Genomic DNA, 23,655 nt, shown 5'->3' with positions numbered 1-23,655 from the left:
TTTCTCCGGAACCCTTTTATTTTTGCGGAAATCGTAAAAGAGTGTTCCATTTCCGGCCTGTCAACGTATCTCGACTCTCGAGTCACTACTACAAGTACCATTACCACAGTCTTAAGTTGTCCCTCTTTTCACATTAAATTCGATTTTCAACTTGTTTCTCCATACAATTGTACAACATTTCTTAAAATATTGAAAATATTTGCTGGTTAACAGAATGTATATTAATTGATGTACTCGTCCAAAAGTCAGCACAGGTGACGCAGTGGTGATCGGGGAAACTCTATTTGAGAATAGTGTTAGCTAAAGTTAATTGAAGGGGAAGCATTCTCACACAAATTCAGTAACGTCGGACAGTGGTTTCGTCGTTTTATTTCTTGATTCGCTGTGTTTCTTTTTTACGCGAGTGTTAATTCGAAACTACATGTATGTGGGTAATAGAGAGGGATAGATAAGTAAAGCAATTGATTACACTGATCTGGAATATACAGTCCCTGTGTTGCTGCAGTTTTGTCCAATGCAAAATAGTACCCTTTTATATAGATGGACAACGTGCTTTAAGCTGAATTCGATGCGTCATAAAAGACACGGTTGCTATGCAGCCAAATAACAACAATACTGCCTTCGAAACTACCTAGCATTTAGCCTAACAAAAACACTGTCATTAACCTCGAATTTAGGGTCAAGAATAATTTTCAGTGGTGAAATTTAAAAGTTAGCATATTTTAAGTTATCGCATCCGTAGTAGTTGTTAAAGTATTTAAATACTCGTATAAGTCTTATCATACCAAGATTTCAAGCAAAGAAAATGTAAAATAATCTTAGAAAGCATCAGCGATAAACATTGTAAACCCGGAACTGTTTTTGCAATAGCAAACTAGTATGAGAAATGTGACAAACAACTCAGACCTTCAAATAGTTCTTTAGTTTTACAATTAAAGCTTAGAAAGTATAATATATAATTATGTTCAGTATTAACTTCTCCTGGTACAAGAACGATATATAGGATAATATATTCCTGGCGTATATAAAAGGAAATAATATGAAATATATACTTGCAGAACTTTTAAACGAGAAACTGTTTAAATTGTAACATCGCTATTGTTGATTATTAGGAAGAGATTGTGCGATTATCTGGCGAGTATTATCAATGTTGTTTCTTATGTCCTGGCGAACAGACTGTAAATCACGTTTTATGTTTTGCATATCCCCATGCATGCTTTGAATCTGGTTATTCATATGAGAAAAATTTGTTTCTGATTCAAAACTTTTCAAACAATGTACTTTCAATTCTTCCAAAATGGGAACTATTGGAGTGACGACTACTGTTCCGTATGTTGTACCTCCTTCTAAAATCCCTAAACAACTATACTGAGAATTGTTTTCAGCAAGAAACACAAGGGCCCCTGAATCGCCAGGGTCAGCAAAAGCAAGGTGTGTGTGTTTTGTTACTTCAATTTGCTTAAAAAGTTTTATTACTGCATATCCTGAAGCAAGCAGACAGCTATCCAGGACTTTAACTGCGGTATTGTCAAACATAATAGTTCCATAACGGAACTCGGTTTTGGATCCAAATTTTATCACGAGATTTTCCTTCTTATTCAGCCTGTCTGTGCTACATATGCGCCAATTGTCGTACTTGATGTTATTTACGCTTGATGCTGTAAAGAAAGTTGGCAACAACTTTGAATAAAGAACATTTCTACAGTGTTAAATTAGACAATTTAACTGAAACTATTTGCACAGCATAAAGATAATACATAATATAAATTTAAAATATCATGAAAAATTGTTTTACACTGAGATTTGTATCATTTCATTTTAGAGATCTATAGAATCAGACTTTAAATTATGGAGCGTGCTGTCTCTAATGTAAATATAAAAGTGTGTTTTCAATTTTAAGCTCTGTAATATGTAATATAATATAATGGTAATGCATTTTGATGTTTGCACTTTGTCATACATTTGATAAAAAACATTTCCAATAATGAAAGAGTGAACAAATTACATAAATCTAAATAATGGTTGATATCTAGCATGCTTTATTTTATAAGCAATAGAATGAAAGTAAACTGAAGGTAGGTTTTAATAAAATTGGGATGTAAGACTCAATGTTAATATCCCCTTCATATGACACCAGTACTGATTTCAGGAAAAGACTCGAAAGTGATTATTGTAAATTGCAAGAATTTGTTCCTTATCGAGCTTAAATAAGTGTGTTTAAACCAATGTTAATATAAATACAAAAAAGTCAATACCCGAAATATCTGTCGTATCTGGAAAAATTGCAGACTTTGGTTGCCTGTCTGTTATTTTGAACAAAGCAAGTTCCATTCCAGATTTTGTACTAGAACCTTCATCGTAGATAAAGTGAACGGTGTGTCCTATTGATGAATTCTGATTTGCAGGCTGATAAATGTTTTTGTACATATCGTGCAATGGCCACTTCAAGGAACCGCTATAGGTTGTTTTCAATTGCACCAGTTCCCACGGACTTAAAAGAACATGTGCACATGTTAATCCACAAACTCCAAATTGAGGATGGTCTACAAAACAGCCAAGGGTACCTGCGACATATTGACCATTATAAAGATCTCCTCGTATTTGACAACCCATCGTAACAGGATCAAGTTCTTCTCCAGCTGTACGTCCAAAGGGAATAAAAGCCCCCTCTCTTACATCGACAGCAATGTCGCCATAACACTTTTCAAATGGTTCTTCATCGATTGGAATGTAATTCTTTTTCTGGACGTAAAGGACAATACATTTTTCTGGCAGCAAATTCCATGAAGAACCAAATCCTTTTGACCGATTTGAGCATGCAGATATTATTGACAAGTACTTGTGGTTTTTCATCAAATCTTCAGAGTGTTTTGAAATGCAGCTCTGAAGGCTTTGATAGGACTCTTCATCTAATTCTGAAGCTGAGGTGTGTTGTTTAATTACCTCGAGACCTTCTAAACTAAAATCACCGACATATTGTTTGACGAAAGAATATGCAATTAATTTATCTAAACGTACAGGTTTTGTACTTTTGTCATCTTCTGATTTGTGCTTCACAGTTATTACAAAAGTTATCCTTTGCGGGTTTTGAATTGTATATGCAGCCCAAACATATACAATAGCGACATGTTTTGATTTGATATGTTCACAAATTGCCTTGCACGTGACTCTAATCGGTTTGGAATCCCTCCCAAATATCTGACACATTTCATCAAGAATTCTTTGTCTTGGCAGCCTCCCTGATTCAATTAATTTTTTAATGTTTTTTACTTTCCCCGAACTGAGAAATGGATCTAACTCTTCATCGTTATCACCTGGAAACATAATAAAAAGTACGGTACAGTGCGTGCAGAAATTGATACCAATAAGCAAATATCATAAAAGCACTTTTTTATTTAGTATTGAATTATTATTGTTATGGTTATGATGTTTAATTAAATTGAAGCGTAACGACTCATGTTCTTAAAGGTTGATCATTTCTACAAAAATAATAAAAAAAATCATTAAAAATTATTGGGTACATAGATAGATTTCGGTTTATAGTTATTCGCAAGCATTGTAATATCCATGTAGATAATTTTATCGTGTGGATCCTGTTCGAATATTACAAAATGTGATTTACCATTTGTAATACCGTATGAGGTTATCATGTACCTTCTGAGAACGCAATGTTGTCATTCTTGTTTTTCATGTATTGTGTCTATTATGATCGCTATTATAAAATTAAACCTGCGACACATTCATTTGTCCATTTGAAAATGAAACAAATGGAAATATTGATATATCTTTAGAGTATTTTGTTTTCATGGAAGGACTTTACCATAAGAACAGTCGGTTTTCCGTTTGTCATATGACACAAAAACTCGAGATCAATACATGTATTCATTTAAAACTGTAAAGGCGCAAAAAATACTTCATTGTTTACGTACATGTAGATAACTCATTTACTAAACTTAACTAAATAACTTTTCGGCTTATTAATTTGGAGACATTTTCTACAGTTTTAGAAAAAAATAATTATTTCATGGAATTTTTTATTATTTTTGTAATTAAAATTTAATGATCAATTCAAAAATGGTTAGAAAAACATATTTTGACCTGATGGATTTTTTTTTTGTAAAATGGCAGTTTCCATGGTGACCGTATTTAATAAACAGGCAAAATAGCCAGACAGTGTATTTAAAAATAAATCATGTTTAGAACAGATTAACACACACAACATGCACAATTGTATACAAAGATAACTTTGATTATGTATGTAACAAATGATAATCTGAATATATTTCTTTAAATTTTGAGTTTTTCAAGCTCCTAAACTGAACAAAAAATGAGACAAAATAAACATGAATTCTGTAAATTATTACAAATATCGAAACCTTTCTTTCATAAAATTTTCATTTTTTTAATTGAAAACAGTAAGCAAGTATTCAGAAAAAAATGAAAAAATGAAAATTGGAACATTTCTTGAATATTATTTTTGTTTTTATTCAACTTTTATAAATGTATTATTTGAAACTTCTTTGTCCACTTGTTTTCCAGTAATCAAGTGTCAACTCATTTACGTCACTACAACTAGTAAGTGGATAACGTACGCGGAAACATCATCAATGTTGTCATACTATTGGTAGGAGAGATCTATTTTCCGATGTCGTCTAAACGACCCTTTTGTTCTTTCGACCCGATCTCCTCCTGAACATTAAGAAATATTTATTCTGTAATAATTACTCATTATTTGTTTTGTTTTGTAGTCAACTTTTAATACACTTATCCGAGTACTATTCAACTTTTTTCCTTTTTAAAGATTAATTACCCGTGATTATCTCTCTTGGATGCGCATTGCAATGCGTACAAAAACTACCGAAAACGTCTTTAAACGTAACAAAAATTTCACACATGATAAAAATGTAATCTTCTTGATCATAATTCTACTGAAACAAACGGATTGGGATCATTTTCATATTCTTAAGTTTTTATATAGTTATATGCAAAAAGCAGTTAAGACTAAATTTATCGGAGAAAACCTACCTCGATTTGAAAAAACAATACATTAGATTCTGTAATATTACTGATTTAAAAGCAGATGTATAAGAGAAGTCAATTTGCCAGCGACCAGTTAAGTTGACGTCGGCATGAAAATGCATGAATTTGCCTGTTGGGTTACCATATATTTTGTTGTTGTTGTCTTCAAAAGTCAATTTTATCAAGAAAATGTTCTTGTTCTTTGAATATTCTATATCACTTGTTCTTAGACTAGAAATTATCACAAGGGCTGAATACCCTCGGCAAGCGCCTGTAAGAAAACGTGCCGTTGAGTTATTAATTTTGCACATAGGGATAATGCAGTGGTTTATATATTTTTTCAAATGATTTTGAATTATTTGTCCTACATCAGTAAGATAAATTAATGTTTGGATTTGAAGTTTTCATGCCTTCTTCTAAGGGCAAAACGTTCTTTCTCGCTGTGCGTTCTGCACTTCTACTCAGTGTGATATATCTACCTACATAGTTCATGTTGATACTTTTCATAGTTCTCAAGTTATGTACTGGACAAATTTTGAGCGTTAAAAGAAAAAAAGGGAAATTACTTCAAAATTAGTGAAGGCAGAGTTATTGTTCTTTTGCACTGCACTTTGTTTCGATGAGAGATAACTACCAAAGTTTCTTGTTAATATCCTTTGTCGTTTTGAAGCTATGTTCCAGTCAAAATTCAAAGTGTAAAAAGGGCCAAAAATCAGACAAGGCAGACATTTTTTGTTTAGCACTTTTACTCAAGTATATATATCTACCTACAAAGTATCTTGTTAATACTCCTTGTTGTTTTTGAAATATGTGCCGGAATGAACAAAGGGCAATAACACTAAAATTAGGAAAGGCAGCGTTACGGTTCTTTTGCGCTGCATTTCTGCTCATTGAGATCTACCTACCTACAACGTTTCTTGTTACTACCCCTGTGGTTTGAGAGTAATGTCCTGGACAAATTTCAAATTTAAAACATAAACAAAGGGCAATGACTCGCAAATTAGGCAAGGCAAAGTGAAGGTTCTTTTGCACTGTACTTCTACTCAAAGATATGTATCTTCAAACTTTGATATCTCTTTTAGCTTCAGGGCTTTGTCCCGGACAAGAAATCTTCAACGGATCGAGGACCGACCGCCCGACGCACACCTAGCTGACTCCAGTTTACCCCCTAAAATTTCGTTTGTCGGGGAGTAAAATAAATGGCAATGACCTTTATACTATATGATAAAGCAATTAATATCATGAGTTTCCTTTTGCAAAGTAATTTCATAGATTCCGTTATTGGAACACTGTAATAATTTTCGTTCTTACTTCTATACTCAAAACACACTTATTATGATTATAAAACTTATAAGAGGTTATATTATAATGAAATACATTGCTTTTATTCTAAATTTTATCGAATGAACATTGAAATTTTCATAATTGATAATATTTCAGGCATTCAAAACGTTTTCAACAAATAAAATCGGTTTAAGGATAACCGAATGCTCACGCCCGTAAGGCAACCTTTCGGGACACATTGCTGATTTCCAATTATCTTTATTTTAAAGGAACATCCGGAAGGTTTTGACTTACTTATAAACAAAATATGCATGCATACATAAGATAATATTCATACGAATTTTTATTTTCACTTATCCCTTTCTTTAGCCAAAATGTCTTAACGCGCGTAATACGAAATTGTTTAATACATGTAATGTTTGAAATTGCCAGTAAGATCTTTTTTAACACTTGAGATATAATTTTACTGCATAAAATGTGAAAAATTGTATTATCTCAGATAAGTAGCTGCTTAGTGAGTTAAGCAATTGCCTCGGTGATGTAAATTATGCTTGTGTTGTTGTTGCTTGGTGAACTTGATACAGATATGAAAGAATTACTTATTCAAGATACCATCTAAATCAGAAATTTTATCTAGTTAAACTAAATTAGCGAATTACAAAACCTTACGTATTATTTCTATACCTGCTTAGATGAAGTAAATGACAAGAAGGTAAACTTTAAAAATTCAAATATTTCTTTGAAAACAACCATGTCTCATATAAAACCAGTATAATTGATTCAGGAAACTGAACCAAATAATTGACATTTCAAAGAAATTCGAAAGGATTCATATAAGCATCGATTTGAATTAAATAGGTTTATATAACAAACAACGACAGTTCTAGTGTAAGACACATTTTTATAATAAAATGGTGACATTCTAAGATCACTTACGAGGTTTGTATATTCCGGTTGCATCTTCAGCTTTGTAACTGGTCCTCAGACTCCCTTAAATACATATTAAACATGATGTTAAAAGTCATAAATGTCCGTTAAGCACACACACACAGATATATATATACACATATTTTTGTTGATTTGCTTATATGTGCAAAGTACGAGTATTAATTGGCTTAAATTAAGAAAACGTGTGTTTGATGGGTGATCAGAAATTATGAACACTTTTGCTGAAACTGCAAATTATGTATTTGACGGGAGATGACTATCAAATAAGCGGGTTGTTCGTCTTGTTGCTTGTGTTTTATACAGTATAATATATGATAAAAGGGATATTTTTTCTAGATACCGTCTTATAAAAACATTTTACTCAGTGAAACTAAAATGGTGAATTACGATTAGGTAAACGACAAGAATGTAAACATTAAAAATCAAATTCTTCTTTGGAAACATCTATGTTTCCTCATTTGACACCAGTATAAATGATCCAGGAAACGGAACCGAAGTAATTGACATTTCGAAAGGGAGTTGAAAGGGCCCATTTACCATCAGTTTGAATAAAATAAGTTTTTGTAACAAACAACGACAGCGTCAGCAACATAAGAAAACAAAATTTAATTCTTAAAGTGACATTATGCTTATTTTCAAGTTGAGCAAAATTGACTGACTGTTATGATAGTGTTTGACCAACAGTTGATATTAGATTACGTTTGCGATAAAATAAAAAAAACTGCCTGAAATATAAAAAAGAGCCTTACAGGTAATTTTCGATGGATATTTATTAAAATCCTTCATGTGAAGTGAATTACAAAATTGAATGAAATTAGGCAATATGTGAGCATAATTTGTCTTTCACCTGTTCACTCACTATATACCCTAGAATGACCATTATGCTACTTTGTCACTGATTTTGATATTCTTATATAAAAGATAATATTCTTAGATCACTTACGACGTTGGTATGCTAACGTTTCTGCTGTATCTCCAACTGTATCACTGGATACCCGATGCACTAAAATACAGATTTAACATGTTGTTTATTGTCATAAATATGTTCATTACACAAATACTTTCAGTGCAGTTCAGTGTATGCATATTTCTTATTGTTTTTCTTAAATGGGTGAAACATTTTTTGCCTTGAATTTAGAAAACATGTGTTTGAGGGGTGATCAGATTAATCAAGACGTTTGCTTGAACTGTAACTTCTGTTTTTGATGTAAGGGAATATCAAACTTTAGCGGATTGTATTTTTTAGTTACCGTTTCCGAATTTATACAACTATCTAAAAGACGCATATTAGTATTCGGATCACTTCAATGCTTTATATATGCTGCTACATTCACATATTTTTACTATATATCAAATAATGAAATATTTAAAATATTGAGTATTTCGAATAATAAAACAATTCCTGCTAATAGAGCTTAATAACTTTGAAATCTAGCGCTTTCTTCCAGCTTTTCCAATCTTCCTTTCCCCAGTTTAATCATCTCCATGAATACAGCTGAAATAGATTAATCAATTTCAATTTATTGGTCATAGATTATTTGTTATTCAGTTTGATATAATAGTTTCGTTTACAAGTTTTAAACAATTAATTTGTTTGTAAAATTTCCACTGCTGCACTAACTTTAAATTACACTTTGTGCCCGGCGACCAGTGCAATCAAAATTGGCCGAAACTTATTTGCAGACGAAAAGCATTGGCCATAGGATTATGCAATATATTTTCCATCAAGAGGTTATGTTAGGTTGCGCTTAGTTTTATCACGGTTCATTGCGTATTTGACGAGCTGTATTAGTATAGAAACGGGGTCATTTAAAACACACTAATGTTTACACTGTGCACTACTAGAAAAGCATCTATGTTCCTCCCGGTTTCGATAAGTTCGGATCGAATCCCCCACATCGCGTCATCTTCAGTCAAGGCCTTGAATGGTTGTAACTTTAAACAGCTTAAGTAGCAGTCTAGTATACGCTGTAACTTTTAAAGGGTTTAACACTTTATAATACGTCCTATTCGAATCGTGGCTGCAATGGCAAGTATTTAGAAATTCTGGTCCGTCATCCAGCTGTAGGGAACGTGTTACAGTATCGCGCTTTGTCATTAAAGTATAAAATTTCAAAGATGGCGACGACCCTTATATCAGGATTTTCTATAAGGAAGATTGGTTTCTAATAAAACGTTAGTGTTAGGCTTGTAAGGAAATGAGTCCGGCATATTATTCATCTTGATTTAATATGTATATAGTATATCCAAAACATTCTATATTGTAAGTACAAAGCGCGTTACTGTTACACATTCCCTATGTTCCCTTAGTCCACATACGGTTATAAAAACATGCTTTTCATAGCCTGCCAACCCGAATTCTCTCGAGCTGATCTCCCAAATGCCATTGCAGTGTTCCGGGGAAGCGTATTTTTAATCTGTTTTTCTACTGTGCTAGACTTTTAAATGGCCTTGAGGTTATATGTAACGATGTAATAACTTCAGAAAATACATACTGGGTGAAAACAATCAACACGAGAGAGACAAGTTATATATAAGATTTTTTTGATTTATAAAGAACGATTTTATTTAACTGTTTTTAACTTAATCATAATTTTAATAGGTCTGTTACCTTTCGGACACATGCTATAAATATATAAAAAAAGAGGTTTGACAAAGCAAAAGCATAACAACCCAGAAGAAGAGCATCGGCCTGAAGATCAACATTATTGTCATTAACGTAATTGACAACCGGAAAGAGGAGTTGTTGTTTAAATCCAAAGCGTTCCAAAATTTCCTGTTTGCATTTCTTCACTGCCTTGTCTGTAAATACACGACGTTTTCCTGTCCGTAAAATTGCGCTTACTTCATCGCACTTTGTCAAGACCACAACTAGCGGATACTCTATAAAAGGATAATATCGAAATTTGATTCATCTCGCAATCGGAAACAAGCTAAATATCTATTGGATACATTTGTCAAAATTGTTTAAAGTAACTTATCTATCAATTTTAATAAATTAAATGCTTTTATGTATTTGTTTTTATTATGCGTTTCCGTATTGAAAAATCAATTGTGAATGTTGTTTTGAAAGAAGAAATAGAGCAAATAATTCCTTAAAGATTTCCTAAAACGGCCAAATGTAGTGTTGCAGTCTCGGTTTGATTGAACCTTATAATGGAGGGAAGTGGTAATTGGAAGCTACCGTCCTTGCCCCAAGCACCAGCGTAAGCAGAAATCAACATTTCAATAATCATAACAATAGTAAATTGTGCATTAAAAAAACTTCTGCCGAAGCGGGAAATAAAGGTTTGTTAAATTATAACCTTTAGAATTGATGAATTGATGCAAATTTGTGATGACAGTAGTCATTTTTTCTGACAGACCCTTTTGAACACTCATGCAGTCAAAAACAAAACATACGCAATGTATTTTGTCACAAGGTGGTGGTTCTTTTATGAATTCCCTTTGCGTTTTTTGAATACCATTTATGATCTGAAACAAAAAAAATAGGTATCGATATTGATGCAATATGGGTGCATGTGGTTTAAATCAATTAGAAACTTCTCTTATGATACTATAGATGACTTTTTCACCATTTTTGGTTCGAGTCCCACCAGGAACTGTGAACTTTTTCATGTGATGAAGCTATCCAGCAAGATTACGGAACATTAGAGGTTATACTCAGGTGGCCGTTCGTGTCAGAAATTATATGGAAATTCAGTATTCCTCCACCGTTAAAGCTGGAAAAGTGCAAAAAATCTCTTAAGTGTTATTGCAACTTTAACAAAAACTAACCATGTCTTTTAATCATACTTGTAATTGTCTGTTCTCTAACCCATAGTCATTAAAACTTGTTTCGTAGATCATTTTACGTAAAGAAATACATGTACATTTTAAATATAATAAAAAATTAAAGACGTAAATATAAATTCAAACATTATATTTATCCGGCACGTTCCCCTCAATAATGAGCTTGACATTATCTTCTGTTATACCATCCACTTCCTGAAAGCCAGGGGTATCCCCAATACATACTATGCTCTTTCTTCTATAACAATCGTCTAAGTATTCGATATCATGCAATTTAAACTGAAATAAAGGAATGCTTTAAAATTATAGAAGAAAATTCTGCTTCACATTTACATCGATTTTCTATTGAAAAACATAAAGCAACGTATTATAAAACAACCGATGTATTTGCTTGCAAAAAAATAAATAACTAAGTATCAGGAGTTCTAGGACGTACGATGACAGGATGAAATAACAAAATTTAAATACCGATTAGAATGGTAACGTTTCATTCAATGACGGTCATTGAGGTCATATGGAACGTTGTCTTAAAATTGGTTCTTTAAATGATATTAACTTCATAACCCTAATTGCTGATAAAGTAATCAGCTCTGCTCAATGATAATAACACTGCATTTATTATCAAAACAGGTAAATTCTGTTAAAGATCTGATACTAACAATAAAGGAATATGGGTTAAAAGACTCTTAAAGGAAATTAGTTTATATGATTGATAGAATATTTTGCAATATTTTACGTGTTGTAATAAGGTATGAATGGAATATTGTATTTTCTATATTATTTAGAAATCTTAATTCAATTAAATGTCTCAAACAACCACCTTCTGCGTTGTTGATGTAGCATTGTCCGACATTGCACATGCTGACCCGTTTCCCACTGCCTTGAAAGTAATTTCATTACAAAGGGCAGATGCTATTGAGTCAATGAAGCTTGATTTTCCGGATCCTGTAGGTCCAACCACTAGAATCCTTAATGTCTTGTTTTCCAATGCTAAAGTACTCTCATATATTGATTTAATTACCTTCCTTTTGTCATCTTCATTTTTCTGTAGTAATCAAATAAAGTGTTTAAAACAGGAAGTTTCTATGCAAAACAGTTGGCAGTCTCAAGCGCTCCTAGTATCAGAACGTTTCCAATGCAGAATCTATTAATAAATAGATCAACACGGAAGAACGTCATTTAATAATCTCTAAATGAAACTAAAATGCATATAAAGAATATGCCGTCTTTTGTTTTATTTTAATATTTGTTTCCTTGCTATTGAAATCTAAAGTATCTTTACACTTAAGAAGGTTTAATTTACATCTGTACCAGTTAAATTAAAACCACTTTGTAAAACTAATTGTGAATTATTTAATGTTATATTGAACATTATATTGCATTAAAACAGTAGGACAAATATGTTGAATATACTAATAGAATCTGAAAGGTAACATTTTTGAAAAAAATGTGTAAATTGTCGTTTGTAGTGTTAAATATTTATTTATCTTTCACAGTTCATTACAACGAAAATTATCTACTTTTCCTCAAAAATCTATAAATAAACCAGACTTACTTGAACGCATTACATAAAACAATAACTTTTGTTTTACAATTTTGTTAATCAGCCAAACTACTAAAATACGTTACGGTATATTTCAACTCAGTCACTCATAATGTGTAGTGAAAAATAATCTCCAGGAAAATCATATATTTAATGGAAATTACGAGTATAACTATGAGAATTGTTTCATATATAAGGTAAACTTTATTAGTGCCCGTGTTTCGTTTCACTGTGTTTTAAACTGTTATCTAAACCTAGAATGTTTGTTTTACTAGAATCATATTTTAAACTTAAGGGCTTACCAATTTTGGTAAAAGTGTTTCTCGCTCAGACCAGTCGTCAGGTGCAACCATCAAATCTTAGATATAAAAATACAACACTTGAACTTATAATTTAAAGAAAATTTCCTTTTCAGTATATAGGCATTATATGATGTCAAAAGTATCCAGTCGTAGGCAGGGCAATCCTTTAAACATAAGAAACGTTATCTGTACAAACTTGACATCACAAATAGGATTGTGTTTAAATAAAGAGAGTATATGCGTATGCATTCGACAGATCTTAAAAACCATTGCTGATGCAAAGATATAAGTTTTTATTGATACATCAAAGTCTTAAGATGAGAAAAAAGTGTGTCAATAACTGCTTTGAGACTTCAACTAAGCCTTAATCTTTTAAGGTCAGAAATTTATATAGTAGTTGATTCAAGTGTGATGCTAATGTTTGTAGTATACGATAAAAATATGAATTTTTAACCTTTATGGTGCCGAAGGTAGCTTTCAACGATTTCAAATATCCAATGAAATGCATTCACAGCTAAAAGTTCTTTCACATCATTTTTCCGTTTGTCTTCGAGATAGTTCATAATTGGAAACACATCCTTCTCAGGAATCCCGAAGAATTTAGCAATGTGTGTAACTGTTTCTTTAGCTGCCGGGCATTGAAATAAATGTTCAAAATCTTTCAATATATTTGGGCATAGCTTGTCAAACTTAGTTGCAACAACAACCATTGGCAAACCTGAAATGAATATGATTACTGCAGATAAAAAGCTATACATGTACATATAAGGTATGTGTTTCTACAAATTTCTCGCAAAATATTGATAATTTATAAACATGTTTCCTTTTAAAACATTATTTGTTCTGTTGTTTTTTTAATAAACACAAATTGTTGAAGTTTTAGCACATTAAATGCCATGACAATATGATCATATGAAACTATTTTTCATTATTTCAATCAGCTCATTGTCAAGACCCTAGTTAACATACCCGACTCTGCAATTGTTTTTCGTATGTCACTAATGTGTTTTAACTGTTCTTTAGAGAAATCTTCAAAACGCATATCCCCTGCTACTATCATACACACTGCGTGAATTCGGTCATTCAATGTTGCATTCGTCTTTAGCGTTATTTTGTTAAGCTTCGCCTTGCCTTGAAACTAAATAATTGAAACTAAATAAAGATCTAGTAAAGACACACATAATATGATGAAGATTATATCAAATTTAAGGGAATCATTTAGAAATAAATAGTGTAGTATTATGGTTCTTGAACATTGCACCTTTTCTCCCTGGTCTCTTTATCTGTGAAAATTAGATATAAATTAGATTAAACTTTATATTGCCAAAAACAAATCATCATATAGTTTAAGGATAATATTACGGAAAATTATTAAAAATATATTGCAGAGTTATAACTCCTAACAATGCACTTCCTCTAGTGAAATTTATTTTTATATAATTGTTAGTTTAGAAGTAAGACTCCCGGCAATCATTTAATTTAGCATTTTGTGAAAATTGCTGTTTTCATTGAATAGTCTCCCTTTACAAGTTCAAATTGCAACAAAACTATAAAAACTGCTTGAATATTATTCAAGCTTGTCACAAATGTTGACTGGACCATTGCCTTTGTAAACGATATGCTCAGTCTTAAAGTTCCTGTTACTATGGCAACGAATGGACTGCTCAAAATTACCCAAAATCACTATTTTGCGTTGATTTGTTCGGTCAAAATTGATTTCAAAGTACTGCAAGTACATTAATTTACGTTTTAACAAAATATATAATTCAAACTCCTAGAAATGTAGAGTTATGGTTTGTTTACACTGCACACCCTTTCATTTGTTAATATTACAGTGTTAAGTCAATATGATATCTACGAGGATTGATCAAAAAGTTCTCGGCCCGAAGTACTTCCGGTAGTCAGAAAACCCAACTAATGGTCTTACTTTTCAATATAATCGCCCTCTACATCAATGCACTTTGTCCACCTGTGCACCCTTCAAAATAGAACTCTTGATTTTGGTCCACAATGAACTCGGGGCCAAGGCTGGACAATATGGGGAGATGGAGAAGAATTTCAAAGCCGCAGTCAGTTGCAGCAGCCATCGTAACTTTGGATGTGTGAGCTGGGCATTGTCGTATAGAAGCAGAACGTCTCGAGTCAGTTTACACCTCATTTTAAACGCAATTTCTTGACGCAGACGTCTCAATTCGTCTGCATGGTACGTACTGTTTATGGCATGACCTTGCTCAATATAGTCAATCATGATTTTCCCCTGACTATCCAAAATATTGAAGCTGAATTTCTTCGGAAGGGGTGAGCTAGGGTACTTCCAATGCATGCTCTGTTTTTTTTCATTCTAGATCGAATTAATGGACCCATGTTTCATCCTGAGTTACGATCCGGTAGATAAAATCAGGTTTATCCTCGTAGCGAGACAAAAGATATCTTGAAATGTCAAACCTGGATCGTTTCTGGTCGTCAGTTAACTGATTTGGGACACATCTAGCGGACACCTTTGACATGCCATAGACATCAGTTAGAATTGCCTGAACCCAAAGCTTACACCCACTTTCCTAGCAATACTTCGCAGGCCTCGCCTTCTGTCGCACATAACCAGATCGTGCATAACTTCGGCAGTTTCATCGTTGGTGGTCTCTTTCTGCCGCCCAGGCCACTTATCATCTCCAATGTTCTCCCTGCTCCTCTTAAATTTAGCAGCCCATTTTTTCACAGTGCTATAGGAAGGGAACTCCTTCCAAAGTATATCCATGAAGTCCGCGTGGATTTCCTTGGGGGACACCCCTCTCTTACAGAGGTACTTAATGGCGACTCTGATTTCAACCTTTTTTATTTGGTCTAAATTACTCACCCCTCTACTGATCAAAGTGTTGTTTATGTTACTTTATATTTATAAAACCGAGTGTAACTCGGTCAGTAAGATATCGGTATTGAAGTATCGTGTGTGAATATCAGTGTAGTGGCTAGAAGTTTATCGGGCTGCGAACATTTTGATCATACCTCGTAAGTGTGTATATTATTACCATGAAAAGAAGTATTAACGGAAAGGCAGATAGTAAAAACAAATTAGATAGAGTTATGATTCTTGATAATGCACGGACAGACAGATGGACGGGCTGTAAAGGCGGTAATTGTATGCTTTTTGCTCTGGGAGCATTCAAATGATAAATGAAATAAACAAATAAATTGTAACTAAATTTGAGTTCCGAATTATACGATTTTAACTTTAAGATGATGAAGGTTTTTAAAGATAATTTGAAAAATGTTTAAAACCCTAGCAACATGTTTTTGTTTAATTTTCGGATATAAAATTGAATTACCCGAGTAGACATGCTACCTTAAACAAAAATATTTGATGCACGTCAAGGTTTGTTTAGGCAAAAGATAAATAACGAATCATTTATAATGTTTCATTTACTTGATAGTCTTCAGGTAATCTTCCTTCTAATAGAAGTTTAAGCTCTTCTTCAAGACCTCTTTCGTGCTCAAATCCAGGCATGTCATAAATGAATAAATTCAATCTTTTATTCGTCTGTGATTGTATGATAAATTTCGTTACCTGAAATGATGAAACAAGAAGTAGCAGTTTTCTCTTAAAGTTTTTTTTTCTGATGACGCTCATATGTAAACTTAACCATATTGCCACAAGGGTTGGAATACAATTACACATATCAGATCTTTAGAAATGTCTCTATCATATCGAATAATTGAATACTTCACTCGTTAATCTTATATAGCTTATATAGATCTATTTGTGAATTTTCCAGTAATCTTATCTTATTATAGAAATTTATTTACAAACCTTCCTTGTGTAGCTCTCTGGTGATTGTCCGGCTTGAGCAATCGGGACAAACTGTCCAGTAAACACTGCTGATAAAGTATTGATAAAACTAGATTTCCCAGATGCTATAGCGCCTACGAACAAAATATTGTAATGATCTATATCCAACCCGGGTAATGTTTCCATTGATATAAGCGCATTTTTCTTCTTGACAACATCGTCTTTCTTAAATACCATTTGACACATAATTTATACGTTGTAATGATTACTATTCAATGTTAAAAACTTAAATTATTCAGTCCTTTTACAAGAAAAAAACACTTGCTTTTTCAATGTAAAAATAACATTTGATCACAAAAACAAATATTCACTGCAAAACAATTGTCAGTGCGATAAATAAAAAAAATACATCTACTAAGCAACTGTTATAGTTTGTGTTCACTACTTCCTTAGATTTAAATATTTGCATAGAATCATCATTTATATATTACCTGCCTACTAGAAAAAAAATAACATTGCGAAGAAAATGGCTTGTCGTATGGACTGCTAGTATAAAATTTTAACATGTGCTGTTTATTTAAACTAGTAATTTGTTACTTATAAAACATTTGACTAGTTAAGCCATTTTCAAAACAAACAAATCTATTTTTATCATAGTTTCAGAGAAATATCTTAAAGAACGTTATTTTCACCACTGAATCTTTTAAACGTTATAATCAAATTCAAAGACAAAGTATGACTTATATAACGAAAAGACTCGCATAAATATGTCATTCATTTATTAAAAACCAAAGTGCTAGTATATTGGTTTTCCATAAACTATATTAAACAATGTTATTCAATCAATTTAAATCCATATTTTTAATCCATATTTTTTAATGAAAGGGTGAAAAAAATTGTGTTTTTGCAAGGTTTGCCACATACAATTCCGTGTTTGAAACATATTGTTTAAAAACTGATAAATATTATCCGATTCACCAAAGTAAATGTGTAATGTATTCATTTGAAATACTGCACTTCTATTGGACAAAACATAATTTCAAACACAAATATATTGTGGGTCAATTCAGTGCGACAAGCAGATTAAAAGCAGAAGAATATTAACAATGCCGATCTTCATGATCTTTATTTTGCAAATTTTATCTTTTTATTTTGATAGCAATTCAATGTTTCACAATTGTCTTAGCTATATTCTGAAAAACAAAAAGTCCAAATAAGAACAATAACTGTCCCAATATTAGAAAAATGGAACTTATTTATCACGTTGAAACAAAGATTACATGTATCTGAAGACTGAGTGAAAAATGAAACAAAAAGAATCAAAAATACTTAATCTAAGAGAGACAAAGAAAATGTAATTTTTAAAATTTAGTTGATATATATTTTGAGTTCATTGAATTTTATATTACCTGAACTACTTGCTATAATATGTTTGACTTTTCTACAATATGCATATTATAACAAGAGGTAAAAGGCATTTGTATTTTGATAGTATGGGCGTGAAAGAATGAACAAAACTAATATAATTATAATTACAATTGGGCATTTTTATACATAATCATTTCTCTTTGATAATCTATGGATCTTAATTCCTAAAGTTTTCCTGCTAAGCAATTATTAAATGCACAATCATTGCACTATCAAATATGCATTCAAAGTGGTATACCTTCGTTCTTTCTAACCAATTTCCTTTAGTTCTATCATCTGAAGAAATAAAAAAGTGCATTCGATAATACATTGAATTAGTTATTTGTGATTTTCCGTTTAGGTTTCAAATGCTAGAGAGCCTTTGCATATGTTTTTTACTTAGACATTTCCGTCGGACAGCGCTCTTATGTTTTTAGTTAAAAAAGCCTGGAAATGCAGTAATTCAAGTTTGGAAAGCTCTCTGTAAAATCATGCTAACTAGTGGGGTGATAATTGACTACCATTATGTTATATTGGCATGTATAAGGCTTAAAATAAATGCCAAGTAGTTTTGGATACTGATTTGAAACTCGACATCTGAATACAAGTATAACTATGCAATACAAAGGGTATAATGTTAATCTACAAAAACCGGTTCCTGACACAATTTTTTGTTTAAGGTAAATATTGTACGAAAGAACATTTGATGACAATGATCTTTTTTAATCATAAGAGATTTTTCTTCATTCAGGATCTATGTTGGAACTACGAGTGTTATAGTGACCTAGAGTTCTATTCGAACTTAAACAAAGTGTGACGCCAACATCTTTATTCTAAGACAATGCTATGGAAATGTTCTCAGTGATCAGTTATTATCTGAAATGACATAGTAGTGAAAATTTCCGTTTCATAGTGTCATAACAACAGATAATTGAACGATATTTATTAAAGCCAAGATGAAGTTTAACTATCCCTTATTAATATAATATAACTGAACATGCATACTATATATCAAAATCGGCAATTTCTAATAAAAAAAGAAATGCTTTTAGTTTTATTATAAAAATGACCGGGTATGTAGTTTATAGCTTAATAAAAAAGCATCCCATAATTAACTTTAAGCTTTATAGTCTAATGCATAGATGGTTATTCGCGTGACATGTTTGAAGTCAAAATAAGCTAAATTGAAATAAATAATTGTCAAAGATTTTAACAAAGTAAATGCCATTATGAAAATTTATAAAAATTTATGAAATGTTCAATTATTGCATATAAAAATAACAAAATGTTGGATATAATCTATTATTATTGTTGAATATACAGGTAAAATATCACAAAGGGGAGACATGAATACTCACTTACCTGTTACTTGGAAAACTTCTAGCTCTTTCACAATCATCTTCCCAGAATTAATATTAACAGTTTTTGTTTTTGGTAGAGAAGAATCTTTTGCACGGCTCGCATAGGCGTTGTTTATATGCATCGAACCATTCAAGTATAGATTATCACCTGTAACCTCTGAGGCAGTCTTCTTTTTAAATGTCAGAAGATCGTAATCTAAAAACGTTCCTCCTCCAAATGTAGGACCGTATTTTGCATAGCATGTTATCGCTACATCCTTCTTGTCTCTCTTAATTGGAAAAATGACACATTTTGCATCTGCGCTGTCATTCTTTGTAAAAAGGAAAGCCTTATCGTCTTGTATTGTCCGTTTATTCGCAGGTGAACTCCAATCTTTAGAAGTATAGCCGCCAAAAGTTGTATTGTAAGCGCCATACAAGATTGTGACTGTAGGGCCTTTTGCATCGCATTTTCTATGAAACTCATCTACGTTTGCCTTATTTTCTTTCGCTTTGTACAGACAAATCAATTTCTTAAATATTCCTGCTTCTTTACTTAACTTTTCCTCAATTTCTTCTACAACTGATTTAGACACACTCATGTTTGCTGAAATAATGTATTACAAGGCAAATTATGCGATACGTCTTTAAAACGAGACATCTTATTTTAGTTAACAGGCCGGTTAACCCAGTAAGTAGAGCGTTGGACACTAAATCGAGCCACCCTTTGAAAATGTTGCAGGCTCGCAACATTATGTGTTAATAGTTATAATAGAAGATATGTATATTAAATGGTGTTCTGGTGATAACTGTCAGAAAATTTCATATAATATCAGAAATAAAGCAATGAAGAAAATATACATCAGTAAGAAATTAAAGAAATAAAATATTGGCTTACATTAAATTGTAAACTATGAAAGGAATTTGAATTGTAAAAATAGGACTTACAATCAATTGCAAATAAATAAACACGTTTGATTTGATTTACTATAAATAGCACAATGACTAGCTGGATTACATTAAATTGTAAAGAACTAACGCATAATTTAAAAAAAAAAAAATACAGCGAAATGGTGAACTCACAACAACCACAATACTTTTTAAGCCAAAATAAATGGGGTTAATGGAAACATCGATATTCTTTCTATAAAAAAACCATCAAAACTTTATGAGAAAATGTAGAAATACATGTCACTTCGCTGCTTTATACAGTGGGAAAGGAAGCTGACAGTAAGTTGAAATCTGTTGAATTCTCACAAAGTAATGCGAAGGCAAATGACATTATTCAACGAAAATTCGATTTTAGTCCTGAGAAAAGTCATTCACGAATATGAAAAATTCCATTTGAATAACCAAAAGTCAAGCCAAGGGATCGAATCGTAATTTGGATTTCAGATAAAAATGTGTCCGAAAAGCAATAGCTTGAACAAGACCTTGCTCTCGAAAAATTCGTTAACAATGACAAGAAACAGCGAATACGTGAAAAAATATCAAATAAAATCACAGTAAGATGTAGCTGTAACAGACGAGGCCAAACGTCGCCAAAACAAAGTTTTGGGACCGCAACTATACGTTTTTCGACGAAAATTTTCCGGGGGCGCAATCTAGACTTAGTCTATCGAAGAAAATCAATAAGACTCGATGTTCAAATTGTAGGAAATTTTATCACAATGTCATTGCGGAGTGTTTAAAATAGAGAAAATAAGAATCCCTAAAGAAAGTATGTCGAAAATGATGATATAGAGAATAGATGGTTGATGTCGGGATGGAGAAGGTTTATGCGGTGAGCGAGGAAATGTATCTTGGCGAGCTTTAACCCAATTTTTTTCCCTTAAAATGTTTCTGTTATCATATTCTAACAATATGTCCATATGAAAACTCCTGAAAACGTCCATAACTGTCAATGTTTCTCCCCTTAGTAAAATTTATGTGTCGTTGAACATAATCTTATTAATAATTTTTACTTCCTTGAACAATATTTAACCTCAGACAGTAAGTAACCTGGTTAGTATTTTGTTTTAGTTTTTTCTAGGAAATGTGGTATCTACAACGTTTCAAGACTTATATGCCTATAATCATTTAAAGTCTGCTGATGTTTATTGAATAATGGCATAGAATGGCATCATGCAAGTAAATTATGTTTGGTGGATAAATAAACACCTAAAAAGTGCGGTAAACGGAAACTACGCCGGTGCGTGTTCTTGTTTCCTTCTTGTCGCTGACGGTAAATACCGAAAATGAGCGAATAATTACGTTTATGTACGATGATGAAGTAGGCGGGAAAATGGGCGGAGTTTATTTTATCTCCTATTGAAAAAATGGTGTAAATTGGATAATGCTGATCCGGATCATGATGGTTTGACAATGTAAAACTAAGAAAGTAACTTCTGTTTTGTCAGCCTATACACGAACAATGAGTATTCCGCATGTTAGGATGAACATTTGGTATTGCTACTATCAGAGAAACAGTTAATGTTTTGTCGTTTAACAAAATTATTTTGTTGAAATTCATGTTTACAATGTTAAATCGGCAAACTCAATCCAAGATTGCAACATTGGAGTTTACATACAAAGAAATACAATTGTATTTTGTCCTTAAACAAACTGTTCAACTCAGATCAACAAGGCTATATTTTTGGCAACGAATAGCCTCCATATCATTGTGCTATGCAGATTTCCTTATATCGAATTAAAGTGATATTTTCTCTAGCAAATTCAGTAGTATTTCGATTTGCTTTGTAGCAGAAATAGTAATGTTCGTTGCTCTTACACTTCCCTGAAACGTAAAGGAAACAACCTGTGGGTCATTATATTTAGGGCATTAATGTTATATCAATGCAAGATATTTGTATTAATTTAGCTTCCAAAACGTTATAATTAAATGTTAACACTTTAGAAAGGTGTATAACCTTTTTCGCGCATTAGCATGTCCAGGAACGCGAGGGTGTATTTAAGCCCGCGCTTGTTTCTGCAGACCTTAAAGCTTGAATAAAGATGCATTAGCGCTATTCTGGCCGGATTTGGTAATTTCGATAATTGTTTTATATATTAAATAACTTAAAAAATATTATCATTTTTATTACAATTATTTTGTATTATATTCAATTGAATACATGTAGCTGTAAGCGACATTCAACATGGATAAAATTAGAAATAATCATCGATTGTTACCCCAGATAAAAGAAAAAAATAAAAGCGCAGTTACTAGTATATGAATTCATAAGAAAAGGACGCCATTTGTCAAAATTCCATTAAAATTTTCTTTTTTAATTTATACCCGTGTTTTGGGAAAACATAGAATTCACACAAAAGTTATACCATTAGGTGCGGAATTTACCTTGGAATTTAATGGTATAGCATTCAACTTATTTGGAGTGTATATAAGACCGTAAGGCCGCTATTCCATTTATACGCTATCAGTGGTCCGCGTCCGTCATCCGCGTCCGCTACCGATTCGCTTATGAAAGAATACGTTGAATATATTCCTTTTGTCCGTTTACAATCCGCTTCCGCGACGGTATCCGCGACGTTTCGCAGGATGAGCGATTTTTTACGGACGCGGACAGTCATGGACAGGTCTCGTCACGACAAAATGCCTCGAACGAAATTAAATACTTTATCGATTTCGAAAGAAATACTAAAAAGCTCACCAAAATAGTGTCGGACAACCAATAAGTTTATGATGCACCAATGACAGATTAAAAAAACAACATCTGGTCTTCGGTTGCTAAAGAGATGTTATTCAAAAACCTAACTGGTATTCAATGCTTTTCCTTTTTCTTTTTACCTAATGCTTTGATGTTACACTTGGATTTGGAATTAGAATGAAATTATGTCATATTCTACAAAAATTATCCTCTGTTCGCTATACTATAATTAAAAGTATATACAAAATAATGTACATATGAAATAATACTCACGGACATGCACCGGACACTGATCACGGACGCAGGTCACGGATTGCGTAACAATGGAATAGCGGCCTAAGTGTGATTATTGAAACACTACTCCTAACCGTGTGATTATTACGCCCGCCGGGTAATAATCACGCGCGTGGTAAGATAGCATGCTGTACAAATAGTAGTATTCTAAAAAAATATATCATTAAACGTAGAACGATTTCTTAGAATAAAATATGTATCATTCGGATATAATTGATTAAATATAAAGTCTTGCGTGTGATTATCACTGCACTGCCCAAAAACCGTGTCTTTTTTTAGCTGTGCATAATAGTTA

The 23,655-nt window shown here is 32.3% G+C and overlaps 2 protein-coding genes across 2 annotated transcripts in view; one reads left to right on the top strand and one right to left on the bottom strand.

Moving 5' to 3' along the window:
* Positions 1-23,655, top strand: part of LOC132752390 (uncharacterized) — an 81,134-nt gene that overhangs the window by 34,368 nt on the left and 23,111 nt on the right. The gene's annotated exons all lie outside the window — the stretch shown is intronic.
* LOC132752387 (uncharacterized) overlaps positions 913-23,655 on the bottom strand; it is a 28,566-nt gene continuing 5,823 nt past the window's right edge. The window contains exons 2-16 of the mRNA XM_060742704.1: positions 19,442-20,026; positions 18,339-18,376; positions 16,694-16,897; positions 16,310-16,450; positions 13,858-14,026; positions 13,343-13,606; positions 12,889-12,944; positions 11,864-12,088; positions 11,170-11,322; positions 10,557-10,725; positions 9,925-10,134; positions 8,195-8,746; positions 7,240-7,293; positions 2,256-3,314; positions 913-1,658 (exon numbers count right to left, since the gene is read on the bottom strand). Of these exons, the coding sequence (XP_060598687.1) occupies positions 8,667-8,746; positions 9,925-10,134; positions 10,557-10,725; positions 11,170-11,322; positions 11,864-12,088; positions 12,889-12,944; positions 13,343-13,606; positions 13,858-14,026; positions 16,310-16,450; positions 16,694-16,897; positions 18,339-18,376; positions 19,442-20,021 (2,289 nt within the window). The 5' untranslated portion in view covers positions 20,022-20,026 and the 3' untranslated portion in view covers positions 913-1,658; positions 2,256-3,314; positions 7,240-7,293; positions 8,195-8,666. The remainder of the gene's footprint in view (positions 1,659-2,255; positions 3,315-7,239; positions 7,294-8,194; positions 8,747-9,924; positions 10,135-10,556; positions 10,726-11,169; positions 11,323-11,863; positions 12,089-12,888; positions 12,945-13,342; positions 13,607-13,857; positions 14,027-16,309; positions 16,451-16,693; positions 16,898-18,338; positions 18,377-19,441; positions 20,027-23,655) is intronic.

The sequence above is a fragment of the Ruditapes philippinarum genome, unplaced genomic scaffold (genome assembly GCF_026571515.1).
Source record: "Ruditapes philippinarum isolate M1 unplaced genomic scaffold, ASM2657151v2 ctg239_1_1_1_1, whole genome shotgun sequence".
Lineage (NCBI taxonomy): Eukaryota > Metazoa > Mollusca > Bivalvia > Venerida > Veneridae > Ruditapes > Ruditapes philippinarum.
The sequence above is the reverse complement of the archived record's forward strand: the minus strand, read 5'-3'. Positions and strand labels throughout refer to the sequence as shown.